Here is a 24945-nt window from a genome sequence, read left to right as displayed (position 1 = left end):
CAGTAGTCCTGTTTGGTGGTAGCAAGGAAACATCTCCTGAGCACCCAACTGAAAAGTCTCTTCCTGAGCACTTTTTCTGGCTTACATTCATCATTTTTCCCTTGGGTCCTGATAAAGAGCCTATGATTCTTCCTGGCTTGTACACTTAGACATTTCAAGTTAACTTCAGAAATTGCATCACCTAAAATTTCCAGATATTGGGGGAGAATTTTGTTTCGTTTTTTCTGATGAACAGACATAGTTTTAATTCCTGACCTTATCCTGAGCTTACTTTTCCCCCAGAAAGGTTAATTCATGATCAGCTGAGAGCATTCACTCCCAGACTGTTCACAAATGCCTCATTTGGCCCTGTTGCATCCTTCCTGTTTGCCAGAAACTGTTCTGTTTTCCCCGTTGCCACAACATAAGTGCTGCTAAGAGCAGAGGTAGTCAGCTGCAGCTTTCGCCTGCGCTGATCCGGCCCCCAATCCCCACAGCCCCCAGACCCCAGGTGCAGTAAGGCCTCTGTCCCCCAGCCCGCGAGTTATCTGGCAGCATTGTTGATCAAGGTAAAACATGTTTATTCAAGCATCCAAATAATGTCTTTATATAGCGTGTTGATTTTTTTTTTTTTTTTGACATAAGTTGTTCAGAAATGTTTACTGTTGCCTGCTGTTTACGTTCCTGATGATGATGAGATGTGGGGTGACTTCTGGTGGCTGCAGACCAGGAAACATAACCGGTCTCTTCAAAGAAAGGGGGGAAAGTCACTGTATTTAAGAAAAATTAAACCTCCATCTAGTTGTCTTTTTCACGTTGAGTTTTAAGCCAGCTTTTTCACTCTCCTCTTTTATCCTCATCCAGAGGATCTTTAGTTCCTCTTCACTTTCTGTCATTAAACTGGCATCATCTGCATATCTGAGGTTGTTGATGTTTCACCCAGCAATCTTGGTAAGGACAGAGGAGTCTGGCAGGCTACAGTCTATGGGGGTCACAAAAAGTCAGACACAACTGAACAAGAACAGCAGCTAGTTGTCTTTACCTGTCTTAGGTAATGCAGCTATTGTAACTCTGTATTTGGGGATTCTGGCAGGAATTGTGGTTACTTATTGGAAAGTAATTCTGGAAACTACTAAATTAGGTTATTTTCTAGCATGAAAGTAGCTGACAAGGTCTTGCCTGTCTCTCAATGAGTTCACAACAGGTCTGGCCTGGAAGACAAAATATGATATGGAAATATGAGCTTCAAAGTTTATTAATTTGCTGTCTCTACTTTTACTTCACTGTGATTTCCTATGTTTGGGGGCTCTGTCTGATCAGGGTTTGCTGCTGAGGCAGTTAAAACAGGTGTTGTGACTTTTTTACAAGGCGGCTGCCCTTCATGGGCACTCCAAGCACTATGTGGGCACTCATTAGCTCAGTCACATCTGAGATAGATGTGTGGGCCATATAGAATGGTCTTCTTTCTCTCACAACCGTTTCATTTCCTATAAGGAAAAAAGAAGTTTACTTTTGAGTTCAGCATGGACAGCATCTTTGCAGTGTGTTCATCATGTGATTTAGGAGGTCATTCCTGAGCCTAGGTGTCAAAAAGGGGCTTGGTACAGGACATAAACCTGAGGCCCTTAATGATAGACTGAGGGATTCTACAAGGTCTCCAGGCCTGACTTGAAATAGCAAACTAAAGCAAGTTGCCACCTTCAGTCCCATCTCTTGCAACTCATAATCTTCTCTGGGGTTTGTTAAACTATTAGCAATGCATACCCAGCATGCTATGCTATGCTATGCTAAGTCACTTCAGTCATATCTGACTCTGTGCGACCCCAATAGCCAGAGCTAACTCAGAGTGGCAGTCGTGACCCTTCTGTCTCCTCTGTTGTTGTTTAGTCGCTCAGTTGTGTCCAACTCTGTGACCCCACGGACTATAGCCCACCAGGTTCCTCTGTCTGTGAAATTTACCAGGCAAGAATACTGGAGTGGGTTGCCATTTTCTGCTCCAGGGAATCTGGTATTGAATCCATGTCTCCTGCTTAGCAGATGGATTCTTCACCACTGAGCCACCTGGGAAGCCCTTCTATCTCCTAGCCTCAAGGAAATAAAAAGAAGTACCTTGTAATATGAGGATGTATAGTTTCAAACCATCAGTGGTTGAGGATCTAAGAATTATATCTACTGTGAGAGGAATTTGCCCTTTAAAACTCTGAAAAATGGACCCATCCAATCCTTGACCACATACGGCAGAAATGTTGCTTAACTAGCCTCTCAGATGGTCAGGAAGGATTTCTGATTTGCATCTTATTCTGCATTAACAGGGTGACCCCAGAATCTGCTGCCAGGGCTCTCTGTGGAGTGTCATTCTTGGGGATCTTGTAAGCTGGGGTGCAGCCTCAGTGTTGTGTACAATCCTCTTGTCCAAGCCCTGATGCTGCCCACCTGGTTTAGCTTGTGTTAGGGCTAAACACAAGCTAGACACCCCCAACCCACGTGGTACTGGTGGTAAAGGACCCGCCTGCCTATGCAGGAGACACAAGAGACTCAGGTTTAATCCCTGGTTTAGGAAGATCCCCCAGAGGAGGGCATGGCAACCCACTCCAGTATTCTTGCCTGGAGAATCCCATGGACAGAGAAACCACAGGGTCACAAAGAGTCGGACACAACTGAAGTGACTGAGGATACACATGGCAGAAAGTATCAAAGTGCCTTGCATCTAGAATGCTAATGGGGTTTATTTCCTTAAATTTTCTGTAAAATGAAGGGGAAGAAAACAGGTTCCATCTGTAAGATATTTATCTTTTGGCAGGGTCTCCACTCTGAGCCTCTGGTTGTTTGCAAACAGCTCCTTCGAACCTATTCATAGATCCGTGCCCGGGCAATTGTATTACAGAGAAGAAACTATTTTGCAAATCCAGTTCTTGGACAATAAAAAGATGTTTTAAAAGCCTCCTGCTGCACATTTTGAATGATTGTTAATATTGAATCTCTCTTAAATCTTAAAGGCTGTAACACTCACATGTTGGTATTTTTTTTTTTCTGCTTCCTTTTTTAAGAGAAAGGTGATGCCGAGCCAGAGAGTCCAGACAATGGCACATCGAATACATCGTAAGTCTCTTTCCTGTTTCTATCCCGAGTTCTTTAATACGCTTATAATACAAAATAGCGCAAATATCTTGTTATAGTAATAATAATAATGGAAGGAAGTCTGTGGTTCTCTTTCTCATGATAATGTCTGCTTAAATGCTTTTGCATGCAGTTGCATTTGAGGTCTTTCTAATGCTTTCGCCCAGTAAGAGTAATCTTGAAAACACAAGGCTCCTCTTTATCATGTACAGATAGATGTAATGAGATTTGATGGTATTATGGGGCGGAGGAAGGGAGGAGAGCTTTTGCAACTTGCTCAGCAACGTCTATCACTGTCATAAATAATTGGAGAACGTTTCTCACATACTGGGAGATCGTCTGTCCTACACACCTGGGAAGTACCAGTGTCATTTTAAAGCCTGCCCTTTGCAGCTCACCTCTGAATTATGTGAAATATACAGTTATAGACCTCTCTGGACCATGAAGGGATTATTCATGTTTTTGAGTTTACAAACGCAGTTGTAAAGAGATAAGAAAGGGCTCTTTTTAAACCTGTTCTTCATTCCACATTTCGTCTTTCTCCTCTCAATACCCAAGCAATCGAAAAAACGTTTGGATGGTTAATTTGATGCCAAGTTTATGTGCCAAAGTTTACATAACTCACGAGCTAACAAATTATTTTGGCTGAATAGGAATTAATAACAGGTTTTTTTTCTTAAAAATAATTATTTTTATCATTTCTGAGGCGTTAAATGTGATTTCTTTTTATAAGACAGTTTTGTGGATATATCTATATTTGGACCAGTGCTCTTCTTACTAAGCATTTAAAGTGCTTTCTAGCCATTAGAAATGACAGCTTGTGATATAACATTATTGAGTGTATTTGTCCAAGATGTGTTTCTCAGTCTAGGAAGAGTCTTCGGCTTGCATAGGATGACCATTTATTTCATAAAGATTGTGATTATTTGCTGGTCTTTCTTAAGATATTATCCTAAAAGTTATAAGTGGTTCTATTATCATGATTTCTAATGATATAATGATTGTGACTGGTTTCAAATTGTTAAAGTATTACTAATTTTTAAATTTTTTACTATATAAAATAGGAAAAGGGTTTTAATGCCATCTGGAGGCATTCTAGAGAACTGAAAAGGGTAGAGTCACTTTAAAAAATTTAGCTCTTTCGAGCAACGTTTGAGACTAGAGAAGAATTTATGCAAGTAAAATGTAAACTATTTGAGAGTAAGTTTTATTTTTATAATTAATTTTATAAAAGTGTTAATTATTATAGAAGCAACCATTTTTCAACAAAATCATTTTAAAAGCATACAAAATATGTTGGAAAGCAGCTAGCATCCTACATTTAATTTTTTCAAATTTAAAATCACCTACAATGGGAATTCCCTGGCTGTCCAGTGGTTAAGACTCCATACTTTCACTGCCCAGAGCCCAGGTTCAGCTCCTGGTTGGGCAACTAAGATCCCACAAACCTCACAGAACAACTGAAAAAGAAAAATCACATTCAATAGACTCAAATTTTGTTAATATGGTTTGATGTGCCACTAAAGCTCTCCTTCCCTTATACATTTCTGAAAAGCCTTAGTTTCTATAACTCATTACCTTAACAAAATCAATATGTTGTCTGAGAAATTACTTTAAAACCCTCCAGAGAATTGTGAATAGTGAAAGCTTGAAGCATGACCCCACATTCCTGAACAAAGCAGTTCCTTATTCATCTGCTCACATCCTGCCTCTTGAACTAGAAATAGCAGAAATAAAGTCTGAGGTTGGACCTGTATTAAAAGTGGAGACTTCTGAGCTTGATCCTCTCAAAGAGCCCTCTAGCAGTGTTCCTGTTATGATTAGGCAAGAGGAATAGCTTATTACGAATAAAGAGCAGGAACTCAGGCTGCCTTAGACTTGGATAGAGATTTACAGTCTCTGTGTGATACCCTATCTGAGCTTTATCTATGTAGACAGATAAGTAAGGCAGGGATAGTATCCTTATTTTTCATATAAGGACTCTAAGGATCAGAAAAGTCATTCAATTTGAGTGATAAAACTAGGACACAAATCTTAGGATATTTTGCTTTTTTTGGCCATTTACCATGATGAGGGAGTGAGTGGATCTTAGGAGACAAAACAAAGTCATAAGTCAAACCAAGTAGAAAACCGGGGCTCTATTTATTTGTTAGATGGTAAGCATATTAGTTTGCTAGGGCTTCTGTAACTATATAGCACAGACTGGGTCCCGTGAACAAGAGAAATTTATTATCTGAGTTCTGGAAGCTAGAAACCCAATATTATCATTAGGATTTGTTTCTACTATGAAGAAAGGATCTTTTTCTAGGTCTTGTTCATTGTTCTGTAGATAAACATCTCCCTGTGTTTCTTCACATCATCTTCCTCCTATGCCTGTCTCTATGTCCATATTTCCCCTTTTTATAAAAATACTAGTTATGTTGGATTTTGGCCCACCCTAATGATTTCATTTTAACGTCATTACCCTGGTGAAGACCCTGTCTCCACGTAAAATCACATTCTGGAGTACTGGAAGTTAGGACTTCAACATGTGGATTTTGAGAGGATACTCAACATTAAGGGTCAGGACAATCATAGTGATTCAGAAGCCAGTTCAGCAGAATCACAGTGTACGGATGCCAGAAGGTGGAACAAGCTGAGAGGACCTGATGTGTATCTGCTAAGTCACTTTAGTCATGTCTGACCCTGTGTGACACCCACCAGGCTCCTCTGTTCATGGAATTTTCTAGGCAAGAATACTAGAGTGAGTTGCCATGCCCTCCTCCAGGGGATCTTCCCCACCCAGGGATTGAACCCAGGTCTCCTGCATTGCAGGGAGATTCTTTACCATCTGAGCCACCAGGGAAACCCGAGATAACCTGATAAAACAGTCCAAAATTATGAACTCCATGGAAACTGAAGGGGTGAAGCAGAGCAAAGAAAACTGTCAATAACATACACACAGGCACTGGGGAAGATACATCTTCCGCATTTGTGGTTTGGTGGGAAAATGTCAACTTCCAAGATGCCTCTATATCGCTTTGTCTGTAGAGTTCCATGAACTGTGAGTTATTTAAAGGCATTTTATGGATTTAAACTGTAGTATAAAATTGAGTCTCCATGCAGCTCATTTTCCAAGGAAGCATCTTTCCTCACTGGCCTCTTTTAAAAGTGAGGTGGTTTAGTTGCGAAGTCGTGTCTGACTCTTATAACCCCATGGATTGTACCCTGCCAGACTCCTGTCCATGGGATTCTCCAGGCAAGAATACTGGAGTGAGTTGCCATTTCCTTCTCCAGGGGATCTTCCTGACCCAGGAATCGAACCCAGGTCTCCTGCCTTGCAGGCAGATTTTTTACCAACTGAGCTGGAGATTAGCATTATTTGTGATGGCCAAGACATGGAAGCAACCTAAGTGTTCATTGATAGATGAGTGCATAAAGAAAATGTGGTATATGTACACAATGGAATATTATTCAGCTTTAAACAGAGGGATATCCTGCTACTTATGACAACACAGATAGACCTTGAGGGCATCATGCTAAGTCAAATAAGTCCAACAGAAAGACGAATACCATATAACCTCACTTGTATGTAGAATCTTTAAAAAAGAGAGAGTGCTCATAGATACCAAGAACAGATTAGTAGCCTCCAGAGGCTGGGGGTGAGGAGTAGACAAAATGAGTGAAGGTGGTCAAAACGTACAAACTTCTAGTTATAAAATAAAAAAGCCCTGGGAATGTAACGTAAATCATGGTGACTATAGTTGATAATCCTGTATTAAATATATGCAAGTTGCTAAGAGTAAATCTTAAAAGCTCTCATCACACACACAAAAAAGTGTAACTATGTGTTGTAATAGATGTCAACTAGACTTACTGTCGTGATCATTTTGCAGTATATACTTGTATGGAGTCATTACTGGAACATTAGTAATTAACATTACTTCAGTAAACATTACCTACTGAAACAAGTAAAAGCAGGAGGTTAATCATAATGCATGATACATCACTGTACAGGGATTGCCTTATAGGACAGAGTAATCTGGATAACACCTGAGGATCCCTTCAGGATATATTATTGAATGGTTTTCTGAGTATTCATAAAGATGAGAGTTTTTTATATCTTTTTACAGTTTATTCTTAGCGCACACACAGATTAAAATTTTTGTGATAGAATGCCAGTGTTCTCAGTGATAGAGAAGCTTATGTTAGATTAACTCTCCTCCTGATAACTATTGAAAACTCCAGATGAAATATTCTTAAAAAAACAAAACTTAAAATTTGAAGACACTAGAGTCTGATCGCAAAAAGGCAGAAAATGTTGGCAGTTTGACCCTTGAAAGAAAGAAATTGGAATGCATGAGATCTACATTTATACAGCTTCTCCTCTGAGGGCACTCCACATTCCATAAAGAACAACTGCAATTCAAGGCCATAATCATATTATCTTCAAGTGGCTGAAGATGGAGTTCAAGGCTGCCAGGGTGGCTGGGATTTAAGGGAGGAAATTCCAGAGAGAAGTCAGCCATACAGAAGCGAGCTCCACTTCTGTATTTAAATTCCCTGTCATGCTTGAATGACTTCTAAACTGCATATGTATGGGGAAAGGCCAATGAGCCCAGTGGAAAATGATAACTGAATCACTGAAAAGCTGAGCAGAGATGTCAACATCTGTCTACTGCCTATGACTGCCTGTAGAGTATGGAATTTGAATCTCACCCAAGTTATAGGGAATGTAAAGTAAATCATTACAAACACTTGGCAAACGCTTGGGGTTTTGCCTGAAACCTCAGAAAGGCCTTGCCTTTAAGAATAAAGGATTCACCCTAAAACTTAAGGGCATAACCAGAGTAGATCATAACAAAATGCAGTCCTGAGTATTCACAAGTTCAGCTAGTGATTTGTCTGAAAGAACAAAAATATTAATACTCTAAAGGTATAAAACAGAATCTAAAGCCTCTATAACATACCATTCAAGATATTTATTGCCTAACCAAAAATTAAAGAATATGTGTAGGAATAGGAAATTGTTATCCATAATCAAGAAAAAAAAAGTAACCTAAATGTTGGTATTTTCAGACAATAACTTTAAAACAGATATTAAAATATGTTCAAGAACATAAACAAAAACATGGTCATAGTAAGTGAAAGAAGAGGCCTCTCAGTAGGGAAATGGAAAAGATTAAGACAAACCAAGTGAAAATTCTGGAACTGAAAAGTAACATGTTTGAAATGAAAATGTAACTGGATAATCTTAAGTGAAAAACGGAAATGATGAAATAATGGGTAAATAAACTTCAGATCAGTAAACATTATCTAATATGAAGAACAATGAGAATGAAGATTAAAAACAATGAGCAGAACTTCAGTGAATTATAAGGCAATATCAAGCAGTATAATATACATGTAATTGGGGTCCCAGAGGAGAGGACAGAGAAGTAGATCAGAAAAAATATTTGAAGAACTAATAGCTGAAACTTTCCTAAACTGGCTGAAAACCTTAACTTACATGAAGCTCAACAAATCCTGCTGCTGCTGCTAAGTCGCTTCAGTCGTGTCCGACTCTGTGCGACCCCATAGACGGCAGCCCACTAGGCTCCTCTGTCCCTGGGATTCTCCAGGCAAGAACACTGGAGTGGGTTGCCATTTCCTTCCCAATGCATGTATGCATGCTAAGTCACTTCGGTCATGTCTGACTCTGTGAGACCCTATGGACAGGAACCCACCAGGTTTCTCTGTCCACAGGTTTCTCTAGGCAAGAATACTGGACTGGGTTGCCATTTCCTTCTCCCAACAAATCCTAAACAGGATAAAGAAAAGTAAAACCACATCTTGAAAGATTATAGTAAAATTGCTGAAACCTAAATTAAAGAGATCTTGAAAATCTTAAACATTGCTAGAGAAAAATGACATATTATGTTTAAGGTATCAGTGATGCAGTGAACCAAAGGATTCCTACCACAGAGTACAGAGGCTGGAATACAAGCAAAGACATTGTTAAAGTGCTGAAAGACCAAAAAAAAGAAGATAAATAAATGTCAAGTTAGAATTATAAATCTAGCTAAAATATCCTTCAAAATAAAGTGAAATAAAGTTATTTTTGATGTTATATAATCTGAGAGAATTTGTCTCCAGTAAGCCTACAGTACAGTAAATGATAAAGGAAATTTGTCAGACTGAAGGGTAGTAATATCAGGTGGAAGTTCAAACCTACATGAAGGAAGTATTTACAGGACATGAAAAATATATGTGTAAATATAAAAGATTATTTAATGCTAAAAATAAGATACTGTTTTATGGAATTTATGATGTATGCAAATATAAAATAGTTCAAAGGATAAGAGAGGGTAAGTGGAATTGCATGACTACACGATTCTTACATTTTATGTGAAGTGATATATAATAATATTAAATGCAAGTAGACTGGCAGTGAGTTAAGGATGCATAGTGAAATACCTAGAAAAACCACTAAAAAATATCCAAAAGAGCATAAATGTCATTGGAGGCATTAAAATAAAATACCAAAATAGGTTAGATTTAAAAGACTGCCTACTGTCTTTAAGATATACAGTTTAAATACAAAAACCAGTAGGTTGAAGCCAAAAGAGGAAAAGGTAGACTGTGTAAATAGTAAGTATAAGAAACCTAGTGTGATGCTATTAAACTACCAAATAGAATTCTAGATGAAAAGTATTAGCAGAGGTAAAAAGAATATTTTCTCATTCTAAAAAGGTTAGTTAATGAAGAAACCATAACAGTCATAATATGTATGTAACAAAAACTGAGAGAACAAAAATAGAAATTTTTTAAATCCCTTTCTTCAGTAATCGATAAAAAAAAATTAAGCAAAATATTAGGAAGCACATAGAAGATTTGAACATTAACAACCACTTTGTCCTAACTGAAATTTATAAAACACTACCCAAAAAGTGTACGATATAATTTAATCAAGTACACATGATTCACTCACCAAGATAGACCTTATTGTGCACAGTAAAAGACATATCAATAAATTCCAAAGGATTAAAATCTTAAAGAATATGTTCTATGACCACAGCATGATTCCATTATAAGTCAATAGCAATGGAATTCCAGAAAACTTCTAATATTTAAAAGTTAAATAGCATTCCTAAATAGAATAATCACAAAGGAAATTAGAAAATAATTTTAACTGAATGAAAATGCATGTACAATTTACGAGCTTTTACTGGATTCACTGAAACAATATGCACAACAAAAAACATATGTATAGCTTTACATGGCTTGATTAGAAGAGAACAAAGGTGAACATCTGTAATTTATGTTTCCACTTTAAGGAGCTAGAAAAGGAAGAATAAACTAAACTGAAATAATTAGGAATAAATACATAATAACAATAGGAGTAGACATTGTAAAACAATAGAGAAATTAAGAAAGCCAAAATTTGTTTCTTTTAAAAATTTAGTAAAATTAGCAAAACACTGAAAGAACTAATCAAGGAATAAAAGAGGAAAAATATAAATTACCAACATTAGCAAAGGAAAAGTGGTCATAACTGCATATCCTACAGAAATTTAAATAGTAATAACTGGATATTATGAACTAATTTCTGCTAATTAATTTGACAGCTTAGATGAAATAGTCAATTTCCTCAGAAAATGTAATTTATCATAACTTCCATGAGAAAAAAAGAGAATATCTGAATGACCCTATTACTATTAAAGAATTTGAATTTGTATTCAAAACTATTCCACAAAGAAAATTCCTCCAGAGTCAGGTGGTTTCACTGGCAGATTCCATCAAAACTTAAGTAAGAAATGTTTCTACCAATGAATCACCACAAATGAACTACTAGTCTTACACAAACTCCTTCAGAAAATAGGAGAGAAAGAAAAACTACTGAATGTATTGTTATAGAGTCAGTATAACCTTGATACCAAAATATGACATAGGATTATAAGAAAGTTATCACCCAATATTTCTTATAGACATTAAAAACTTAAACTTCTTAACAAACCATTAGTATATATGATCCAATGATACATAAGAAGGATATGATTCTTTATAACCAAGTAGGGTTTATCACAGGAATGAACAGTTGACTTAACATTAGAAAACATAATTAATATAATCTACCATATTAATAAAATAATGGAGAAAACCATATGGTCCTCTAAATAAATGAATAAAAAGCATTTGACATGATTTAGCACCCATCTCGGAGAAGGCAATGGCAACCCACTCCAGTACTCTTGCCTGGAAAATCCCATGGGTGGAGGAGCCTGGTAGGCTGCAGTTCATGGGCTCACTAAGGGTCAGACACAACTGAGTGACTTCACTTTCACTTTTCACTTTCATGCATTGGAGAAGGAAATGACAACCCACTCCAGTTTCTTGCCTGGAGAATCCCAGGGACGGGGGAGCCTGGTGGGCTGCCGTCTATGGGGTTGCGCAGAGTCGGACACGACTGAAGCCACTTAGCAGCAGCAGCAGCAGCAGCAGCACCCATCTATGGCTTTAAAACTCTCAGCAAACTAGGACAAGAAGAGAACTTACTTTATCTGACAAAGGGAATCTGCCCCCACACCTCCTGCTAACATCATATTTAATGGTGAAATACCAAACACTTTCCTCCTGAGATCAAGAACATAACATTAATGTCTGCATTATCTCCTCTATTTAGCATTGCACTGGAAGTTTTCAGTTCAGTTCAGTCACTCAGTTGTGTCCGACTCTTTGTGACCCCATGAACCGCAGCACACCAGGCCTCCCTGTCCATCACCAACTCCCGGAATTCACCCAGACTCATGTCTATCAAGTTGGTGATGCCATCCAGCCATCTCATCCTCTGTCGTCCCCTTCTCTGAAGTTCTAGTGAGTGCAATAAGGCAAGAAAAGGAAATAATAGACATAAAGATTGAAAAATCTTTTGGAAAACTCTTTATGAATGATTGCTTATAGAGAAAATCCTAAGAAATTTAATAAACAACTACTAGGGCTTTGCAGGTGGTGCTAGTGGTAAGGAACCTGCCTGCCAATGCAGGAGACATAAAAGACACAGGTTCAATCCCTGGGGCAGGAAGATCTCCTGGAGGAGAGCATGGCAACCCACTCCAGTATTCTTGCCCGGAGAATTCCATGGACAGAGGAGCCTGTGGGCTACCGTCTACAGAGTCCAAAGAGTTGGACACAACAGAAGCAACTTAGCACACATGCTGCTGCTGCTGCTAAGTCCCTTCAGTCATGTCCGACTCTGCGCGACCCCATAGACGGCAGCCCATGGGGACAGGCTCCCCCATCCCTGGGATTCTCCAGGCAAGAACACTGGAGTGGGTTGCCATTTCCTTCTCCAATGCATGAAAGTGAAAAGTGAAAGGGAAGTCGGTCAGTCGTGTCCGACTCTTCACGACCCCATGGACTGCAGCCTAGCAGGCTCTTCCGTCCATGGAATTTTCCAGGCAAAAGTACTGGAGTGGGGTGCCATCACCTTCTCCAAGCAACATGCTAGTAGAACCAATAAATGAATTTAGAAGGGTCAGTTTACAAAACTCAATTGTGTTTCTAATAGCAATAAACAGTTAACAGTTGCAAAATGAAATAAAAGCCACCCTGTTTACAATGATATAAAATGCTGAATAAATTTAGCAAAAGACATATAAGACTTATACACGGAAAGTCATTAAATCTTGAGGAGAGAAATTTTAGACTTAGATAGATGGAGGGAAGTTCATAAATTGGAAGGCTAATTGAATGTTAATATGTCAGTTCTCATACAAGTATGACACAATGTTAATCAAAGGGCAGTAGGACACTTATAGAAAATGACAAGTTGCGAATTTTTATAGATAAGCAAGGGACCTGGGTAACCAAAACTGTTGAAGAAGAGCAAGTTTGGAGGCCCTACAGTACCTGATTTCAAGGCTTACTGTAAAACTAAAGTAATTGAGATAGTGTGGCATTGACATAAGACAGATAAAATAGAGTCTGGAAATAGACCCACAAATATATGGTCACCTGACTTTTGATAAAGACATTAAGCTGTTGAGTGGGGAAAGCCAAGTCTTCAACAAATGGCGCTTGAGCAGCTGCTGGGGAAACATATGAATCTCACACCAGACACAATGGAGATGGATCACAGACGTCAACAAAGAAGCCAAAACTGCAAAGCTTCTAAAAGAAAGCGTAGGACAATTTCTTTATAACCTGCAATGATTTCTTACAGAAACCACGAAACCAGAGAAAAGAAAGCCCTGATGAATTGGACTTCATCAAAATTCTAAATCTATGGTCACTGAAGTGACAAGACAAGACACAAACTGCGAGAATATATTTACAGTACATATACCTGACAGATACTTTGTATCCAGAATATATAAGGAACTCTGACAATTCAACAAGAAAGTGATGAAAACACAGATTTTTTTAAATGGGCAAAGCCTTGAACAAAACAAAAGAAGATATACAAGTGGCCAATAAGGAATTGAAAACATTCATTTTACTAATAATATTCATCTTCAGGGAAATGCAAATTAAAACCACAATGAAATACTACTATATACCCACTAGAATGATTAAAACTGAAAAGACCAACACCACCAAACAGTCATGGGTTATGAAGCAACTGAAACTCTTGTGTATTGCTGTTGTGAGTGTAAAAATTGCATAACCATTTTAAAAAACTGTTTCTTATACACATATTTATTGCATTCCCCAGCAATTAGGCACACACTTCCATTTGTAATTATAAACATGGGGAAAATGAAAAACATATGTCATTTAAAAGATTAGTATAAGAATTTTAATAGTAGCTTTATTCTTGATAGTCAGAAACTGGAAACAACCCCAATATACATCAACTGGTAAATGGGTAAACAATTCTGGCATATTGGAATACTGGAATACTTTCCAATGTATTGGAAACATAATGGAATACTTCTAATAAAAAATTAACAAATTCCCCAACATCATCTTTAGATTCAGTACAATCTGAGTTAAAATTCCAGCAAGTTATTTTGTGGATATCAACAAATTGATTCTAAAGTCTATAACGGAAAAGCCAAAGACTTCGAATAGTCAATACAGTAAGAAAGAAGAACAAAGTTGGAGGCCCAAACTACCCAGCTTCAAGACTCACTATAAAGCTACAGCACTTAGCAGAAGAATAGATAAGTAGATGATGGAACACAACAGAGAGCCCAGAAGCAGACCCACCTAAATATAGTCAGCTGGTCTCAGAAAAACAATTAAAGACAATACAATGGACATAGATGGTCTTTTCAACAAATGGTGGTGGAACATTGTATATGCACATATTAAAAAAATGAATTCAGACACAGCCTTACACTCCTCACTAAAATTAACCCAAAATGGATCACAGACCTAAATGTAAAACACAGTACCATAAAACTCCTGGAAGACCTCATAGAAGAAAACCTACATGGGGACTTCCCTGACGGTCCAGTGGTTAAGACTCCATCATGCTCCCAGTGCAGGGGACATGGGTGTGATCCCTGGTCAGGGAACTAAGATCCCGCATGGTGCATGGCACAGCCAAAAGAAAAGAAAAAAACAAAAACCCTCCATGACCTTGACTATGGTGATGACCTTTTAAAGCAAGTGACTAAGGTGGTACGGGCAGCAGAAGAGCAGACTGAAATCCTTTTAGATTTTACATCTTTACTAGAAAAGTTCTAGGAATAAGGAGCAAATGGAGATTTCCAAGACACAGTGAAGACTGCAATTTGGCAGGGTCACTGTGCTTACTTAATCCAGATTTGCCCACCACTGGCCAATCAATGCTCAAGTCTGAGGTCGAAAGCATAGGCTTGTAGAAAACTCCTAAGGCAGGACCCGTCTGCATTTGAACAGAATAGCAATAACTTTAAAGAATAAATGAGGATTCAAAATGACCTTCATAAATTAAGGAAAATGGATTAAACACAAACAGTTAAATTCCTAGGAAAAAGAAATAACAAAATGTAGTGGAAGGAAGTGGTCTGCCCGGCATACACATTGTACAATAAAAGACTGGGAAGCTATTATGAGCTCAAACTGAACTAGAGCAACCCGCAAAACCTTCTTTCTGCAAAGTTAATACAGTAGCTGGAATATATGGTAAGGGTCCAGTACCTGGTAGGCACTCAGTAAATTCTTATTATTACTATTTAACAGTAATAATATGTGACAGAGAGAGAAAGTGAAAAGGGAGGAAGAGAGAAAGCAACCCTATCTCTGCAGTTGATACAGATCAGAGCTTAATGAGAATTTTCATCTCTCATTTTAAAAAGATAACACAGTTAGAAAGGGTTAAGTTTACAAAGACTCTTGAGAGTCCCTTGGACAGCAAGATGAAACCAGTCAATCCTAAAGGAAATCAACCCTGAATATTCATTGGAAGGACTGATGCTGAATGTCTACTACTTTGGCCACCTGATGCAAAGAGCTGACTCACTGGAAAAGACCCTGATGCTGGGGAAGATTGAAGGCAAAAGAAGAAGCAGGGTGACCGAGGATGAGATGATTAGATGTATCACCAACTCAATGGACATGAATTTGAGTTAAATTCTGGGAGATAGCGAAGGACGGGAAAGCAGTCCATGGGGTTGCAAAAAGTTTGATATGACTTAGTGACTGAACACAGAGAAGGCAATGGCAACAACCCACTCCAGTCCTCTTGCCTGGAAAATCCCATGGACGGAGGGGCCTGGTAGGCTGCAGTCCATGGGGTCGCTAGGAGTCGGACACGACTGAGCGACTTCACTTTCACTTTTCACTTTCATGCATTGGAGAAGGAAATGGCAACCCACTCCAGTGTTCTTGCCTGGAGAATCCCAGGGACGGGGGAGCCTGTTGGGCTGCCGTCTATGGGGTCGCACAGAGTCGGACACGACTGAAGCGACTTAGCAGCAGCAGCAGCAGCAGTGACTGAACAGCAGCAAGAAGTTTACAAAGCTCTCCTAATGAAGCTGGGGCTGTGAAGAAAAAGGCTGAGTGGTCAGTTTTCTCCAGAAATGTCAGCTGGAAGTGCTCTTCTCCCGGCCTCCAGACTATAGGATCAGAGGCCAGCAGTTCATGGCTTCACCTCTCCCCAGAGGTAAACTCCAAGCCAGGAGTTGGCTGGAGAATTCACTTCCACCGCTGCTAATCTTAAACATCTTGGAAGACTTGGGTATCACTGACTGGTGGAACAAAGTGGGTCTAAATGATGTCCAAAGCTCCTTTCCAGGTGTCTGATGTGCACCTGAGAGTCATTTATAAAGGTGAAAGGTGACTCATGTTATATCAATGAGTTTATATCAACTCCATCAATTCAGGCTACTATATAACAAACCACCATAGACTCAGTGGCATATAAACAGCAGAAAGTATTGCTTATAGTTTTGGAGGCTTGGAAATCTAGGATCAAGTTGCCGGCCGGCTCAGTGCCAAAACCAAAACTTCCTGGTTTGCAGGTGGCTATCTTCTTGCTGTGTTTTCACACTGCAAAGAATGGAGAGACAGGAAGCAAACTCTCTCATGTCTCTTCTTGTAAGGGCATTAATCCCATTCATGCTGCCGCTACCTTCATGACCTCATACCTCCCAAAGGCCTACCTCCTAATACCATTACATTAAGGGTTAGGATTTCAACATATAAGTTTGGGAGAGGGGACACAGTCCATAGTTATTTATTAAACATATCTTATGGCCCTTGTAGAATTACCTTAGAAAATGTTAAATATGGAGGGAAAATATACAAAGGAATAGTTATGTGCTAAACATATAAAGAAATCTCTCACTTATGCATATGCTTTTAATAATAAGATTATAGAAACTAATCATATAATAGGTTTTGGAATTTGAGAGATCAAAGTCGATTTGAGAACTGTTACCAAAAGAGGTTATTTTCTTTTTAGAGAAATCTGAAACCTTCCTGATATTTATTTTGGCCATAGCAATCCGTGTCTAAAATGATGAACTGTGACTGTTCTTTTAGCCTGTGAGGTACCTTCCCGAGAGACTGCCTTTCCGTATCTGTTTAAGTCATTTGCCAGGATCCTGTCTGCTAGGAAAATGAGAAATCGAGTATAGGCCCTTTGTCTAGAGAAAAGTGACCAGATCCCGTTTCTCTAACTCTTAGGCACAGAATAAAAAATAACCTTGGAAGGCTCTTTAGGGCTCCTTGGACTCCCTCCTTACGTAGATGCAATTAGATTGAAGGCCTTCGAGAGGTGTGGCGTGTCCAGTGGATATGGAGGGAAGACCTTGACCCAGCCTTCAGGAACCAACTTGTCCAAGCGGGAATGGGCAGCATTGCTGAAAGGGAGGAGGGCTCAGGAAGTTGTTTTACCTGAGAAGAAAATTAGGTGTCGCTTTGTGCTGGTTGTTAGTCATTCAGTCTTGTCCAACTCTTGTGACCCCGGAGGATGTCGGGAAGATCCCTTGGAGAAGGGAATGGCAGCCCACTCCAGTATTCTTGCCTGGAGAATTCCCTGGGCAGAGGAGCCTGGCGGGCTCCGTGGGGTCACAAAGACTCAGCCACGACTGAGTGACCTTCACTTTCGCTTTGTGTTAGCTGTCCTCTCAGGTTAAAATACTAAATGAATCCAGAATGTAGATTGAACTTATGCCATCCCAGAACAAGGTGCAAACCCTAACTTCCATGTCCTTACGCCAGATGGAAAGGCCCATCGTCCCAGAGATCATAAAAGAAAATTCTTCCACCAAACCAGCAAGTCCGATCCCATCTCCTGTTTGGTTCCCCTGGACTCATGCTTTCTGTTTTCTCTATACCTGGATTCCATCCAAGCGTATCTCTCAAGGTGTCAGCTAGGTCAGGGTTTCTCAAGCTTTTTTTGTGTGTGTAATTTAATTGTGATAAAATACACATAACATAAAATTCACCACTTTAAGCATCTTGAAGTGTACAGTTCAGAGGCATTAAGTACATTCACATTTCTGTGGCTACCATCACCACCAAGTATTCCCAGAGGTCTTCGTCTTCCAGAACTGAAACTCTGTTCTCATTAATACCAAATTAATAAATTGCCATAGCCAATATTTCTGTGTTTCTTCTTCCCTCTAGCCCATGGCAACCACTACTCCACTTTCTGTCTCTATAATTTTGACTACTCTAGGGACCTCACAGAAGTGGAATCAGACAGTATTCGTCCTTTCACGTCTGACTTATTTCACTTTGCATAATGTCTTCAAGGTTCATCCATGTTACACCATGTGTCAGCATTGCCTTCCTCTTTAAAAAGGCATTTTCTTTCTCTTTAAAACTCAATAATATTCCATCATGTGTATAGACATTTTATTTATCCATCAATAGTCACTTAAAGTACATCTAACCTTTTGGCTGTTGTGAATTACACTGCTATGAACATGAGTATACAAAAATCCCTTCCCGCTTTCATTCTTTGGAATACATACACATCTCAAATTTTCAAACATAACCTCCTCAGTCAGCCATGCAGCACAGCCTATGAGTGTGTATGTTTCAAACAAAAGTGTCACAAAACATTACCCACCATGACACTGACGTTTTCTATTCTTAGTATTTTTTTTTTTTAGTGCAAGTCAAACCACACAGATTCATTTGTGTCAACCCAGGTTCACAAAACACAGTAAAGGTTACTGACCAATAAATGAGATATTATTAATAACTTGTGCCAAGGGAGTGAGGGAAGAGAAGGAAATGACGAGCAGGGGCCCTGCCGTGTTTGCAGCCCCGGCTTGGTCACTGGTGAGGATGACCTCTTCCAGCCTCCTTACAGGAAGAGAGGAAGCTCCTCCTTCCCATTTTACAGGTGAGGAAACCAGGGCTTGTCTAAAGATCTGCCTCCAAGGAGTCTGTCTGCTGTGGGGCCTCTCTCCAGCCCACCCTGCCCGACAGGCTAGTTTATAGGGAGCCCTGCAGGACTCTCCTCAGAGAACCCAAGGCATTATATTAGAGCCAAAGAAAGCTTTGACTCAAGGGAGTGACAACTCAGAAAATTTCAGGACCCATTCACAGCCTTGCGGAACATGTATTTGGGGTGAATGCTGAACAGGAAGGGTTATTTTTCACCAACCTCTAACTCAACCAGAGAAGCAACTACTTCTTTTACTTGATGATTAAGGTGGACAGTCTGTGGAAGTGAGTTTGGCACCTTTGCAATGAGCTCTTTCAGTCCAAAGAGACATTCATTAGTAAACTGGAGCTCCTCTGTATTCAGTGTGGTTGTAGCAGATGGCAATATTTTTCTGAGTCACTCTGGCCAAGGGAGACTGCAGTAAATCAATAAATATTACCATATGTATTGATGGCAGTACGTAATCAATAAATATTGCCTGACATTAACAGACTGATTATGCTTCATCCAAATGTTTTCTTTCATAAAGCTGCTTCACATTCTTGTGTTGAAGCCCGGCCCAGCATTTAGAACATAATACTTATTCAGTAAAAGATTATTAGTGTGAGTAAATGAATAAATGCAGGGTAACAGAGAGGCTGGTTTGAATACATCTGCTGTGTATTTCGTATATCTTCTTTCAGAAATACTATTAGCTTGATTTGCTCTTTCTTTTCTGTGGATTTTAATTAAATGTAAATCTGCAAACTGCAGAGCTTGTATATTTACAAACTGAGTTTTCCCCATCCCTCCCACCCCCAGATCACAGATTCTCTTTGCACTCCCATGCCTCTCTCTAATGCTGGTCCCTTCTCAGGCAGCCTGGTACCAAAATGATATTCTCCGTGCATTCAATGTCTACTTTGTGCCAAGCACTCTGCCAGACACGTTGTCTTATTTCAGTCTCACAACAGTCCAGTGACGTTACTACATCTCATATTGCAGATGGGAAAGGCAAGGTCTCAGCGAGTGAGACCTCCCAAGCTGGCAATGACCAGCTTGGGACCAAGATCTGAGGTCCCTGTTGGAGGCACTGCTTTAGGTCAGCTGCAGACAGCTCATGAAGTAGTATCGGAAGGAAGGAATCCTGTTTCTGAGCAAAAGGCTGGCATCTCCCTAAAAGCCCTGACCATCTGCTCTCCCACCATAAAGTTTAGAGAGTTGTAGTCCACAGAGCCCGGGAGGAGGCTTGCGGGAGGAGTCAGGAGGAAGCCTGGTCATGAGTCAAGGTGGTGTTTCTACACAGTGATGGAGGTCTTGGAAATAGCAGGGGCTGGAGTCTGGAATTCATCTGACAGTCCAAGAAGCTGGCAGACATCAAAGGACAGTTCCCCAGCCCTGGCCCACCTGCTCACCTCAAAGGGCCTTCTGCTGTTGGCAGAGTGTGTCTTGGTAAAGCAGTGTTCACATGACCCCCCTGAAGCATGTAAAGTATTTAAGCCTCTGCCCTCAAGTTTCTGCCACAGAGAATTCCATCTCCACTTTGAGCTTCTTAAATGACTGAACAGTCTTCCCAGGTGGCGCTAGTGGTAAAGAATCCACCTGTCTGCGTGGGAGATGAAAGAGAACACAGGTTCGATCCCTGGACTGGGAAGATCTCCTGGAGGAGGAAATGGCAACCCACTCCAGTTTTCTTGCCTGGAAAATCCCATGGACAGAGGAGCCTGGCGGGCTACAGTCCATGGGGTCGTAAAGAGTCAGGCACAACTGAGTGTGCACACACAGACACACCCACACACATAGAAAGGGACAGGGACTGTAGGAATAATGGGCAGGTGACAAAAGATTCACACATATGCACTCATCCTTCTGTGTGAAGAAGGTCATTCCTGCTTTAAAAATGATGGCTCTGTGGGATGGAAAGCATTTCTTTCAAATAGTACCGTGGGGGTATATATATCATGATGAAGAGGTTACAAATACTGAATTCTAACTGTAGACCAGACGTGTGCTAATGCTTTCTAAAACTCGGAGGGTTGTGCAATATGTAACAGTGATGCAGGCACAGCTGGCGTAAGCTGAACACAGGATCACCCTGTAGATGAGTCAGTTCTGTGAATCCTCATAGCAACTCGAAAACATCGACAGCATTAGAATCTCCCTTTTTGTAGATTAAGAACCCAGGCTCGGAGAGCTCACATAGGTAGCGGGTCCCAGCAAGGAAGTTCCCCTACAAGTGCTGGACTTGAAAGTACCCTTACTTTGACACCGCCCCAGACCACAGAAACATGGGCTGCACTGTGGACCTAGGCACTGCCGGGCTCAGCAGCTGCTCCAAACACGAACAAATGAAGCTCTGCGTCACCAGATGGCGGGAAACCCGGCGACTGGGGACTGCTTCATTTGAGAGTCTGTTTAACACTAAATTGAGAGGATTGAGTTAGATTAATTGGATTGTAGGGATGGGGGAGAGAGTATTATTCATTTGCTTTTGGAGTTTGGGCAAGTAAGGAAAATTAATAAGCAGGGTGAGACAAGAAAAACAACCAGTAGTTGGGTAGAACTGGTGACCTTACAGCCTTACTTCTTGAAACAGGGTGATGCTACTTTCAGAAGCAGATTACTCTAAAAACAGAGGACTTTTAATGTGTAAATACATAAAATATCTTTTTTTTTAATTTTGAAAAAATAGATGTTATCCATCTGACCACAAAAACAAAAACATCTTTTTTTCTCATGAGTCACTTGTGAAAATGGAGATAGTCTCTTAATTTTGTGAGTTGTGTTTTCCTGCTGACAGTTTTGGCTAGGTCGTATGACTCTCACCCCTTAAATTTATTGAGCATTTACTATGTGCTAGGCACTGTTCTAAGATTTTACTCATATTATTCTCACAGCTCTCTGGGATGGTTATCCCCATTTACAGATAAGGGAAATGATGCACTGAGAGGGTAAGTAATTTGCCCAGAGTCACACAGCTATTGTGTGACAGAGCTGGGATTTCAACTGATTTTGCTGCCTGAGCTCATGCTTTTAACTGCACTTCGCTACAGCCTTCATTTCTGCTGTTAGACTGCAGATTATTTCCAAATACTGAATATGACTGTGTCTGTAAACTAGAGAACAGCACTTCTAAATTGTGTTATACCCCTGGGAGTACTTAGATGTTGGAAAATACACTTGAATTAAGAATTAGCATAATTAAGGTGTTTATCTTATCTTTAAATGTCTGTAGCATATCATTATTTTTATCTTCCCCTCAGAATGTCCAAGAGGTGATCATTTCATTACATTTTGAAGTACATTTGAATTCTTCTTCTTCTTTTTTTAATCATACCATTACAAATCAGCCTCAGAGTCAGAACAGCAGAATTCAGTGCCTTTGAAAGCATTAAATACGAGGTTCAAATTTGGAAGAAAAGTGAGCCATTAAAACGCAAGTGTTTGTATGGTATCTGTTGCTTGGACTAAGATCGCATGTTGCCTGAGGGACCAATTTCACAAGTTCTGGATTCGGGTGATACTGGGTCAGCCCTGGAACTCTGAGTGGACTTCTTCAGTATCAGGATGTGGTACCCTCTGTGGATCTTTTATTCAAATTGGATTGATCAAAAATAAACAAGCAGTGCCATGGAGAATGCTGTACCTAGACCAAAGGCATTCAGAAGGACAGGAGTGGAAATGTCTCTTCTGCCAGAGGTTGTAAATGGAAGCCTTTGTTGTTTCATGTCCCTCTGTTTCACCTCTAAACTAGGATTGCCAGATGAAATACAAGACACCCAGTTCCATTTGAGTTTCAGATGAATAAGGGATAGTTTATGAGTGTAAGTATGTCTCACGCAGTATTTGAGACATGTGTACCACGTGCTTAGCCGCTCAGTCCTGTCTGACTCTTTGCAACCCCATGGACTGTAGCCCACCAGGCTCCTCTGTCCATGGGGATTCTTCAGGCAAGAGTACTGGAGTGGGTTGCCATTCCCTTCTCCAGGGGATCTTCCCAACCTAGAGACTGAACCCAGGTCTCCTGCATTGCAGCAGATTCTTTACCATCTGAGACACCAGGGAAGCACAAGAATACTGGAGTCGATAGCCTATCCCTTCTCCAGGGTGCCTTCCCAACCCAGGAATCAAACCAGGGTCTCCAGCATTGCAGGCAGATTTTCTACCAACTGAGCTATCAGGAAAGCCCCATTTGAGACATATTTACACTTAAAAAAAAAAAAAAACTGGGTTGGGGGGGCATAGTTTTTACCTGAAATTCAAATTTCACTGGGGATTATGTATTTTTATTTGCTAACTCTAGCAACCCTGCCAAGTCACACATTGACTGTAGGTCCAAGTGAACTCTAATTTAAATATATAATTTATCAAAGAATAGAAGAAAAAGAGGGGAAAGATGGGAGAGAAGAGAGAGGAGAGAGGTAAAGTAGTAAGAGAGAAAGAAAATAAGAATGAATTCAGGCAATCTGCCAAGCAAAATAACTAACATTTTGCAAGAAAGAAATTCTAAAACAGGTCATAAGATGGAAAAAGTCTGTTTCGCAGACTCTTTGGCCTGAACATTGGCCAAAAGAAAAAAAAGAAAAAAAAAGCAGGCATCCTATTAACATGTGAATACCAAAGCTCATCCAGGAACGGAAACATTTGGAATTTGAAGGTTCTTAGTTTTCAGCTCGGTTAGAATACCCCAATTCTTTATTAATTGCAAGGAGGATTTTGCTTTTTCAGTGAGATGCTTCGGTAATTCTATATCAAAGAAAGCTAACTTCCGTTTATGTAACTAAGACGCGTTTGAAACTTCATCGGTCGTGTTTTGCTTGCTTGCTTACGCTGACATGCAAAAAAACTATCAGATGCCAGACACGGAGGAGAATTTACCTGTTTAAAAATCACACAGTTCTGCTGTGAAGCATGAAAATGGCTTTTTTGTTGTTGTTGTTAAGTGAAAAATATTAACTGACAGCTCAAGTCAAGTGTTTTTTTTTTTCTTTAATCTCTAACCAGACAAATTACTATAACCAAGAACTCTCTTGCCTTAATCCTGGACACGTCACAGACATGACACTGTTCTGTAGGAGATGGCTTTTTAACTGTGGATGAGGGAAAATAACCTTTGGAATTTTTAGGATGTTATTACAAGCAAGTTTACTAGTTTTTGACTTACTAAGCCACAGCTGGAGCCAGCCTTCATCGGGGTAAGAGTATTTTCATTCTACTATTATCTTGTTCATATTTCCAGCGTAGGATTATTATGTTGGGGGGAATGTGGCCTTTGAGGCATGTACTGTCTGTTGAGAATGCAAATGTGAATGTCCTATAAAAAGAGAGAGAAACTGACAGCTTCCGTCTGTGCCGTAAACTTAAAAGACTCCAACAGATGAGGCATCGGGGCTGTTGGAGCAGGGACTGGATCACACCACCATTTTGGATAAAAGAAAATGTTTCTCTGGGAGGTATTAAAAGGGCTGGGCTTGCAGCCTCTGTCAAAGCCAGACAAGTACGTGTCAGGCTGTCATTTCTATAGTTGTTATGTATTGTTGCTTCTGCTTTAAAAAAAAAAAATCAACAGAAAAGAGCAAGGAATTTTCAGACCAAATTAATTATGAGTCTACTTGATCAGATTTTCTTTCGAATTAGTGAAATGTGGCTTCTTCTACCACCTTGTCTCTGTCCTGCATCTTACTGTTTCTTTCATAAGGTTCAGTGTGTGGTTAGTTCAGAGAAAGAGCAATGTTTTTCTATATGCTTTCCCTTAAAGAAGCTGCAAAAACAGTTCCAAAGCCAGTCTCTCTCCAACGAGCAGAGCTGACCTCCCCACCGGCCTGGCTGCCTCGGAAATGCATTGACAAGTCGCAAGGAATCACATCAGTCTACCTGCAGCAGCCAGGCTGGGAGCAGGCACTGTTTTGATAGGGAAAATGTCCAAAGGAAATTGTCAGGTGATGTCAGGAACAGAGAAGCAGTCTGTTTGGTGACTTCAATATCCTTCCTGACCAGGTTGCTTTTTCAGTCCCATCTCCTGACTGTGGTTCTTAACCAGAGTGCACACCAGATCTCCTGGGGAGCTTCTGGAAATG

General features: G+C 40.0%; 1 protein-coding gene across 1 annotated transcript in view; it reads left to right on the top strand.

The window, feature by feature from the left end:
* The window catches only part of AFF3 (ALF transcription elongation factor 3), a 582468-nt gene that overhangs the window by 388935 nt on the left and 168588 nt on the right, over positions 1 to 24945 (top strand). Inside the window, exon 9 of the mRNA XM_055539447.1 lies at positions 3027 to 3078. Coding sequence (XP_055395422.1) covers positions 3027 to 3078 — 52 coding nt within the window. The remainder of the gene's footprint in view (positions 1 to 3026; positions 3079 to 24945) is intronic.

This window comes from Bubalus kerabau, chromosome 11 (assembly GCF_029407905.1).
Source record: "Bubalus kerabau isolate K-KA32 ecotype Philippines breed swamp buffalo chromosome 11, PCC_UOA_SB_1v2, whole genome shotgun sequence".
In the NCBI taxonomy this organism is placed as follows: domain Eukaryota; kingdom Metazoa; phylum Chordata; class Mammalia; order Artiodactyla; family Bovidae; genus Bubalus; species Bubalus kerabau.
Note: the sequence above shows the minus strand (reverse complement) of the source record. Positions and strands in the feature narration are given on the sequence as shown.